General features: G+C 30.2%; 1 protein-coding gene across 1 annotated transcript; it reads right to left on the reverse strand.

Annotated features, from left to right (window-relative positions):
- Window positions 1–2,480: 2,480 nt before the first annotated feature.
- On the reverse strand, window positions 2,481–8,084 carry LOC108912803 (arylphorin subunit alpha). The gene is made up of 5 exons (XM_018718191.2): window positions 8,002–8,084; window positions 4,694–4,818; window positions 3,736–4,587; window positions 2,905–3,677; window positions 2,481–2,846 (listed from the first exon to the last, which is right to left on the reverse strand). The coding sequence occupies exons 1-5, from the start codon at window positions 8,063–8,065 to the stop codon at window positions 2,567–2,569; spliced, it is 2,094 nt and encodes a 697-aa protein (XP_018573707.1). The 5' UTR covers window positions 8,066–8,084; the 3' UTR covers window positions 2,481–2,566.
- Window positions 8,085–10,457: the final 2,373 nt, after the last annotated feature.

Consider the following 10,457-nt stretch of genomic DNA (forward strand, 5'->3'; position numbering starts at 1 on the left):
CAGTGCAGCAATGCGGAATTTGGTGTGATTCAAGTAATTTTAATTTATTATAAACACCTTCTATTAATCATTCATATTACAATTCGTGAAAGGGAGAAATAAGATGGATATTTTGTAGAGAGATTTTCGAAATGTTAAAATCTTGACCGGGGTGCTAAATTGATGTTCCTGGATTCTCAGCAATACTCTCACGAACTTACTTACTGTTGAAGGACGGCGAGAGTTTTTTTTTTTTTCGTTGGCCACACTTTATCACGAAATAGCGCAAATATTGCTTGAATTTTGGGACACCAGCTATTTATTTATTGTTTTAGTTTATTATTTTAAAAGTGTTCTATACATTATTAAGCGAATATTTTTCTATAATACTTCTTTCGTTAATTTTCTTCCTTCAAATATGTTCTTAAGTGTTGTAATAGAGCAAGAGAACATATTAATTTTTTAGTTAACTTTGATTGTATGCTTTATAATAAATATTTATAAATGTTATAGTATCTCATATATTAAGGCAATGATAACTTGTCAACTGATTATCATTGTTTATTGTAGTTTTGAACTATTGGAATAACATAACTTTGATGCCAAATATGTGTTCAAGAAACTAATAAATTAAGAGCTATCGAACTTTTTTTCTGTTTCATTGACAAGATACAGTGTTGCTATATCTTGAAGGTATTATGTTAATTCAAATAAATTCAAATTTTTTCCTAAAAATCTTATCAAATGAAGTCAACGTTTTTTGATACCAAAAACACTTCATGGGCAAGAAATATGTGTTTTTCTGTATGTCTTTGTAGAAGGCTATGTTAGAGCAACAAGAATACAAGATATTCCTTTGATAGATTACATTATTTAATAATTTCGACATATCAGTTATGTGTTCTCGAATTAATAAACTTAAACACATTAATTTTAATTTCCACCTATACAGGGTGATTCACAAACGGTGACCAAAAATAAGTGAAATAATTTGAAATTGGGCACATGAATTTATGTAAACATTGTCCAAAATCTGAGGCCTTTCTCTAAAATTTAGATGCTTCAGTAGCGGAGATACAGGGAATCGGTGGCATATTTTTCTAAATAAAATAGTACGCCACTGATTTACGGTGACAATCATGATATTTTCGGATTCGTCTTTCAATTCTCTACAAATCGCTACTCCGTTATGTTTAAATAAAAAACCTGATTTTCGAGTAAAACTTAAAAAACGAATTGAACATACAGGAAACATATTCATCAATAGTCATCTTCCTGATAATTATAATTTTATAAATGAAAAAAAAAAAGGAAACCAATTGTTCAATTAAATTTATTTATTTGTTTATTTAACTTAACTTTTACAGTGTGTTGCACATTACTTAGTCCTGCTATAATTTTTCAATTTATTGAATCATATTAATGATTTTTTTTTTGTCAAATAGATCCCTTGAAAGCTGAAGCATATGCCATCATTTAATAATTTAAGGCCAAAGCAAAATGTGACCATTTTTTTGTGTAGAAATTAGATACCAATAGGAATTTTTTAGAGAAAAGGGCCTATAGGTTTATTATTTTTTTCTCCTGCTGAATAATAAATATATTTCTAAATCAGTTATCTAAGTATTGCTCAATACATCCAGAAATTTTAGGTTGAAATTTTGAAATAGTACCTGCGTATTTTTGCACAGAAAAATATGGTATTTGAACGTAGCTTTGATTTAAAAAAATTAAGATCCACTTGCAGGATTGAATTAACAAAAGAAAATTCATTAAACAAACTTTACAAAAGTTAGGATTAGCTAGTTTTTAAACAGGATACACTTTATAACTTACTGTGACGTACTGCTACCAAAAATTATAACAAATTAAAAATACGTTGAAAGTGTTATTATTTTCATGCCAAAACATTTTTTTCAGTATAAATGTGACTAATACATATTTTTTTCTATTATCAGTGTTTTTCCAAAGTTAAATAATTGTAATCTTGAACTTGAAATAAATTGGCAATACAATTAACACGGATAACAACAAGAAGATACTGGATTAATTATATTTGTTATTTTAAATTACATTTCATAACAAATAAAGTGTTCCAATTACTTAGAAACAGTGGTTCCTCTTTAGACATCCATATCCGATGATGTGTTGGTTATTTGATTTTTCTACTAATTTCAACATTTTCTTTCGCCCTTTTTAGATGAACAACATTTTAAAAATACATTGTAAATATGTATGCTTGAGTATTTAAAACAGCCAGCTTATAAAGTAAAGCAAGTTACCTTATTCATTCTAGTATACAGATTTTTAAGTTGATCCTTTTCATTTTAAAATTTCATTATAGAAGTATATTTAACAAATATGTTTATTATGATTATTCTTTGATGTTCACTATTCCAATGAACACAAATTAAGTGCAAAAACAGAAAGTCTCATATGATTTGCATCTTTCAAGAATCATTGTATAAGTTTAAAGGATAAGGAAAATTATTAACCTTACATTCAAATGCATGAATATATTACTAATAACAACAACAATAACAATTTAAATTAAAGCTTTGTAACAGCAATCAGTATCTGGGCAGTATTAGTGGACGACATTGACATCTTCCACGTGGTAAACCTTCGTCTCGTAGGAGTAGAAGTTTGGAATGCCATGCCAGAACTTCTCGTATACGATGGGTTTGTCGAAGGGATATAGGAGTGGGTAGCTGTCGATGAATTGCTTTCCATTCACGATCGGATAGAAGAAGCTCTCGAAACCTCTGCTGCTGGAAGAACCTTCTGTCTTCTCGGGAACGTATGGGTACACGGCGACATAGAACTGGAATGGCAATCCGCTTGGGGTACCTTGAGGCAGCATGTATCTAGAAAAAAAAATAAGATGTTATAAAAAAATAATAAATCACAACTTGAGCGTTATACCTGTGAGGGAAATACCAGTAATACTGATCGGCAGACCAACTTCCCTTTCCACTCTCAGCACTCAGCATCTGTTGGTAGATCTCGTGGTAAGACAGAGGATCTTTGCCGTACAACTGAGAGTCATAAGAGTTGCGAGTAATGGGATTCTGTCCTGCCTTCAGGTCATATACGAAGTAGTCCAACAACACCATATTCATGAAATTGTAAGTCATATTAATGTAGCGATTGTATTCATCGTAGATCGGAGCTATGAAGACCTTGACAACAGATTGGACGGCCTTTTCTGACTTAACAGTTATCTTATAGTTGAATGGCTTATGGTTGAGCCTAGTCTGAGCTACACGAATATGGAAGGAATCTTGCAAAAGTTCATCTTTTGTATCATAAACGACATTGCTTATATCAGAGTAGAAGTAATCATCATAAGTTACCAACTTGTCGATCTCCACACCGACAACCTCAACACCAGGGAAAACTAGGTCATCGTAAGAATAGAAAGGTAGTTTATATAAATATTTGTAGAAGAGCAGGATGATTTTCTTGTACAACTGGTAAAATACTGGGTCGCGAAGGGAAGTTTCAAAATGTTCTAAGGCAGATGGCGCGATATGGTACTTGTCCAAAGGCTGGTATGAGTATCCTAGGAGATGACGAGCATATAACCAGATCATACCGTAGAATTCTGAGTTAGGTGAGTCTGGGTTGCCTTCGATAAGGTTTCCAAGGATGTTGAGCGCATCTGAGTCATACAAATTGATTTTTTGTCCATGTACCTGAAATGAAAGTTGAAAATAATTGTACAATGGATTTACATTCGTTGTTCTTACTCACATTTAGTACTCCGTAATCAATAGCATCGCTGATACGCCTCTCCCAATCCTGGATCAAATTGTAACTGTATCCGTAGTTAGATTTCCAACTCCAAGTTTGGCCGTAGTTATAGTAATACTCCTGTAGCTTCACGAAGGGCGGTCTGTAGGGGAATTCAAGACCATTTGGATATTCCAAAGATGGATAGTAGGGGGTTTCTATAGGCAAGTCCCAGTTGAGGTACTGAATTTCTCCAAAACCATTAGATAGACGTTCCATGTAGTATTTGGCGATAAGTTGCGAATACAGAACGAAGTACTCTTCACCACGGTTAACTGCAGCAAATCCGTATTCCTTGGAACTCATCCAGAAAGGATAGTACAGATTGTAGTAGTAGTAGAACGCATTGATACCAACATCCTCGAGATAATAAGAAAGAGACTGTTCAGGGTGTAAATTCAAGTAATGACCGGAGTAGTTAGTAAAGACAGTGTACCCGTGGTTCTGGTCGTAGGCAGATATGGGGTGCTGAGGGTTGTGCATTTGCTTTAGCTTGAAAGCTTGCTGGATGACTTCGACGTTGTAGAAGTAGTAGGGATAGATTTCGTAGATTGGTGGAAGGATAACGTCTTGCATATCCGGGCGATGGACGACTGCCAAAGAGTAGGCGTACAAGAATACGCCTTCATTGAAGTGGTAACGGGCCCAAACCGCGGTGTTGTAGAACGCTTCGTAGGTTTTGGCATAGTAGAAAAGCTCAAACAGTATAATGGACTGGTTGAGGTGGGGCTGGTACATGACGGAGAATATTTCTCCTTTGGGTAGGAAGCCGTAGGACTCATAGAGTTCATATTGGTGGACTACTTCTGGTTTCTGCAAACATATCGAAAATGTATTACTGCTAATATTTTAATAGTGACAAAAAAAGTGGTTGATGAAAATGAAATGTGTAAATTCTTTTAAATCGTGGCAAACTTACAGAATATTCAGAGGCATGAAGGGAAACGTTATATGTCTCCATGGTTTTTGTCCATTGCGGGTACATTGGAGGCTGGTTTATGTGTGCCAACAGTAGAAGCACATCCTTTTGTATTTTTGCAATAGCTGAAAATTATTCAGAGTATATAAGAACACTTATTTTATTTTCGTTTTTGTAGTCCTGCAAAACAAAATAGCTGGACATTCTTTATGTATTTTTGTGTTTTTTTTATTTACATGCTTCTCAATATACAGGGTGCTAAATTACAATTTAAAAACATAATTATTTTTGTTAATAACTCCCTGGTTTTTTAAGACGTGCAGTTAAAATTTTTCAAAAACTTTTAGCTTATGTCGCGATATGTTTTGTATAGTTTTGGTGAAAAAATCGTTGGGAGAACAGTGGAAATGGAGTCATAATACCCTTAATAAATATTTCATATACAATACAAAACCTGATCAGCTCTAAATTTTGTAAGAGTGAAAAAATATAGACATTTTTTATCTAGACCTAAACTCAACATCTTTGAACTATATGTGTGAGCGCAGAAGAATTTGGGAGGCCATTACGACTCCCTTTCGTCCGTTCGCGCAATGATCTTGACCAAAGTTACATAAAAGATGTGTTAGCATACGGAACAAGTTACAAAATTTCAACAGAATAATCGAAAAAAACAAAACAACGGAATTGTTAATAAAAATATTTTTTAAACTACAACTTTGAGAATTTACATCTTGAAAAAGAAGCACCTAGAGGCAAGAATGACAAGGAAATTTCGATTATTTTCACCCAAAGAATCTGTGATTAACGACTTGATAATAACCTGTATATTTAGATTATTGTAAATTGTAATATAAAATTAAGTAAATTACTTTCAATAATCGTAAATCCGAGAATCATTGTCCATTTGGTAATATTCTATTTAAATAAAATATCGTTTTAATTTAATAGATATTTATGTGTTACGTAGTTTTTAAATAATAAAAAAAATATATTTTGAAAAAATAAATATATAACTGTGTGAAAATATTTCTTTTTTTAGATTGAAATTTTTCTACCATGTCCTTGAATAATTAAGTAAAATTAATAGAAAATGACAATATAGAACGTAACATGTAAATAGAAATGAAAAATTAATGTTGGAAATATAGGTCAAAATTTATAGAAGGCCTACAGTCTCTATTCCAGCCAGTTAAAAAACATTTGTTTTCTTATTTTGTATATAAAAGTATATATTTATCAATTATATTTTACTGCACACTAGATTAGTGGTCATTTTGACGATATAGAATAGAATAGAATATTTATTGGTCTACATTAATACATAACATATTATGGTAGCAAGTCAAAGAAACACACAATCATAAAAACAACAATTTAAGAAAATACAAACAAAGCACTAGACTAATTAAAATACACATTGACCTAACAATAAAAATTACTTATACCGTAATAAACGTCAGAGTGAAAGCAATCACTAAATGTTATGAACACTGTTCATAAAGTCACTAACGGAATAAAAACATTTTGACAACAAATAATTCTTTATACACAATTTAAATTTGATAAAACACAGTGATTTTACATGTGATGGGAGGACATTGTACATGTTTAAATTTAAGGAATTTCTCGCAGTCAGTACTAAGCGATGTCTAGGTAGTCGCAAGAATTTAGAAGTACGAGTACAGTAATTATGTATATCAGATTGAACCGTGTAACTGGCAATATTCTTATGAATATCCAATACACAGTAATAAACAAATAGCGATGGCAAGGGCATAATTCACAAAAAGTTGGCGACAGTGATCTCTATAACCTACGTTGGCCAGAATATGAATGGCTTTTTTTGGATTCTAAAGGTTTTAAAGCGCTAGAGCAGCCTCCCCATAGCACAATACCATAAGACAAGATTGAATTAAAGAGGGAAAAATAAACTGATCTTAAATTTACGTTACTACTAAACATTAATAAAGGCACTTCATCAATAAAACTGCATTAAAATACTGTATGTTTTCTAAAAATCTAACAGTATAATAGGGTTGTTGACCAAATTTCAAAAAGTAGATAATATAATTTTACACGTACTAATTAGTGTGTATGCACAATTAGAGATTGGAAATGCGTTGGAACAGTTTTAAAATAATTATTTAAAACTGATTTTTTTATAATATTTCAAAACGGCTGTGACGTCATAAGGGGTACCTTGTAGTGAAATTATGTGTATATGATTGCGTAAAGGAAAAAAATTGGAGGAAGAAGATGCTCTGTCAGCACCGTCAGTAGTGTCAGTCTGTCAGTGACATTGTCGCATAAAATATTTTCAAGTCTACAAGTTATTTTCCTTAATCTTCGAATTCCTTTATTAAGTAAAATTTTTATTTAGTAATAATCATTACTACTACTACTTTCCTTCCCTTAGAATTAAAGCAGAATGTGTGAAACGGAATTTGTGAAAGCTACTTATTTTACCGAAAATTTATATTTTTATGATCATGAATTGAATTTTTAAAAAGAGACGACCGTTTTAATATTGGCGAAATCAGAGGTATAAAAGCATTCAGGTAAGGATTAACATATTTTATGAATGATTTTATTGTGTTTATTTATAATATAAATAATAAATATAAATAGCTATTTATTTACGGAAAATTATAGTGCAGTTCGGGAGTCTTTTGGAGATAATGCAATTGGCTATGTGGAATGTGGAATGTGGAACAAAACACCACTTAAATTTTGTTGAATCCATTACAATCAGGAAATTAATAATAACTATCACAAATACTCTTAATTGATAGACTGCTGTCACTAGTGTCACTACTGTCACTTTTGTTTAAAAAACAGGAAACAGGTAACACGGTTTGATGGACAATTTTGATATATTTTCTTCATCTTCAAAATTATGCAATAGGATCGCTACTAGCTTCTTGTTGAATTGTTCCTTATGACCTCAGTCTAGTTTTTAAGTAACACAAAAATTCATAAATGATTTCTACCACTAATTTGTCATATATTTAAAATTTGACTATACAGGCAGGTTCTTTTATATAAAATCTTCGTATCAACAACAATTTGTATATGGTTTGTTTTTACAGTGGACAACCCTATTAATGTTTATACCGAAATTGAAGAATGTGAAATTATTTCTATAATTTTTCTTTTTTTTAATTTTAAATTGCCTATTCCCACAAACTATTTTCATAATATTTCCCCAGAACTGATTACACAAAAGGTATTATCTATGTGGTTTACTAACAAATTTTGTAGAAAATATGTTTTATACAAAAAAAATAAAATTAAAAAGTACTTACGGACTTCACTGGAGCTAGCAAAGGCACACAAGGCCGCAACTAGAAGAACCTGAACCAACTTCATGTTCGTCACTCGAACAGACACCCAGGATTGACTATTCCCGCAATTCGTGGATTTTTATATAAAAAACGCAGTGACGTTTTGGATAATGGTTTAGGATAATACTGGGTCACAAAGTGCATATAATTATAAGTTACATAGGTGATAAATGTTGCAGAAACCCATTAATTAAAAATATATTATTTACTTTTGAATAATTAGTTTGTTGAATATTTGGTATTTGTCATCATTTTATTTCGCAATGATCTTGTTAATATGGACAACGCAGATTACATCTAATTTGAGGGGCATAGCAACAAAATGTTTCGACACACTGATGCACTATTTCTTACAAAATATTTGAAAAAGAAAATAGAGAAAGAGAAAAAAATTAGGGAATGAAAATAGCTAATTTTGTTCTTTTGTTAAAACGATACTACTTTCCGCGTCACAATTGTTCAATTTGAATGAAATTAAATTGCATTAATACTGATAATAATTACTTAAAATCTTCATAGTTGCGTGCAATTAAAATAGTTTCTATTCGTCCAAATTTGACTGAAAAAATTTGCGTAGCTGCAAATTCCCCAAAATGATCCATGTTTCTAATTACGCTCATTAATAATTGTACATACGCTAACTGGATAATCCTGGGCTGAAAATATGAAGAATTGATACATAACGCTGAGATAAAATATGGCTCCTTACGGAGTTACAGGGTGTTTTATTTAAAAAATTTTAAATGATTTTTTTGATTACTAAAACTGTACTCGACTGTAAAACTTAATTCAACTAATGCAATGCAATCCTATGACAGAAGACACCGATAATATTACAAATAATTTACATAATAAAATAAAAATGATTGTGCAGCCCTATGTTTAACATTAAAAATCTCGAGAAATAATGACTTTACTGCTATGAAGGAATATCAGGTTAATTGCATAGAAAGTATTGAAGAATTGAAAAATTGTACCAAAATAAAAATTCCGCCAATGGCGTAAAAGTTAGGAATGGGAAACTACCCCTCTACCCCTGTCGTACGCCTCTGGTAGTAGCCACGAAAGATTTTGAAGCATTTTTTAATATGTTCTAAAGTATCTCAACTTTATGTAGAGGATGATAGAGAAATATCAAACAGGGCAAGTAATGGGCAAAAATCAATTAATTTTTTTTTAAATAAAACACCGTGTAAGTCCATATTTTATCTAAGGGTTATGGGTCAATTCTTCATATTTTCAGCCCAGGCTTATCCAGTTAGCGTATATACAATTATTAATGAACCACCCTGTATATACTCCTAAATTATTTTCCTACTATTAATAGTGTGTAAATATATTACCTACAGTAGGCATACTAATAACAAAACACATATTACATTGTATATAATAAGAAATATTAAAAATGTAAACAGATACAGGGTGTTATAAATGTACAGATCATTAACATAGTAAGTTAAAAAATTTTAATGTACATACATATTTGTAACTCCCAAGCATGTTAAGATATTCGTTGGGCGCCAATTATTAAAACATTGTATTAGCAATTTTCATTCGAAATCATCATTCATTTTGTGTAAGAAAATATCAATTGTCCATGCAAAAACTATCATCGCGGACATTACCGAAATTCAGAAAAATTTGCTAATATAATTTTTGGATTTATTCCTATTACCTATATCTTCATTTGTTTTTAACTGTAGTCATAGCCTGTGTTTTCTGAAAGTTTTAATGAATGAATTTTAAGAGACGGATAAGGAACATTTCACCAATCTCTTAAAAGTTAAATCTACTAAATATAAGCAAAAGTTCATAATTTGTAATAATTTGAAATTAAATCTTTCCTAAAACCAAGATTGTGATTGAATTAGTAATATCACATCATTAGTTCTATATAATTTTATAACCTTTCAGATACATTACAAAGTCTCCCATATCATTGATGTGTGGGCTTTATAATAAAATCGTTTCTAACTGTGATAAACATAGTGACGCATTAAAGAGTATATGTAGTTCGGTGGTTCGCTTAACGTGATTTTGTGTTGACTTGTATTTTTTGTAATTTACATTTTGTTTGTATCATGTTGCTGCGTTGTTATTTTGGAATAATAAATATTATTATTATTATTATTATTATTATTATTATTATTATTATTATTATTATTATTATTATTATTATTATTATTATTATTATTATTATTATTATTATTATTATTATTATTATTATTATTATTATTATTATTATTATTATTATTATTATTATTATTATTATTATTATTATTATTATTATTATTATTATTATTATTATTATTATTATTATTATTATTATTATTATTATTATTATTATTATTATTATTATTATTATTATTATTATTATTATTATTATTATTATTATTATTATTATTATTATTATTATT

This window comes from Anoplophora glabripennis, unplaced genomic scaffold, assembly GCF_000390285.2.
Source record: "Anoplophora glabripennis isolate ALB-LARVAE unplaced genomic scaffold, Agla_2.0 scaffold33, whole genome shotgun sequence".
NCBI lineage: Eukaryota > Metazoa > Arthropoda > Insecta > Coleoptera > Cerambycidae > Anoplophora > Anoplophora glabripennis.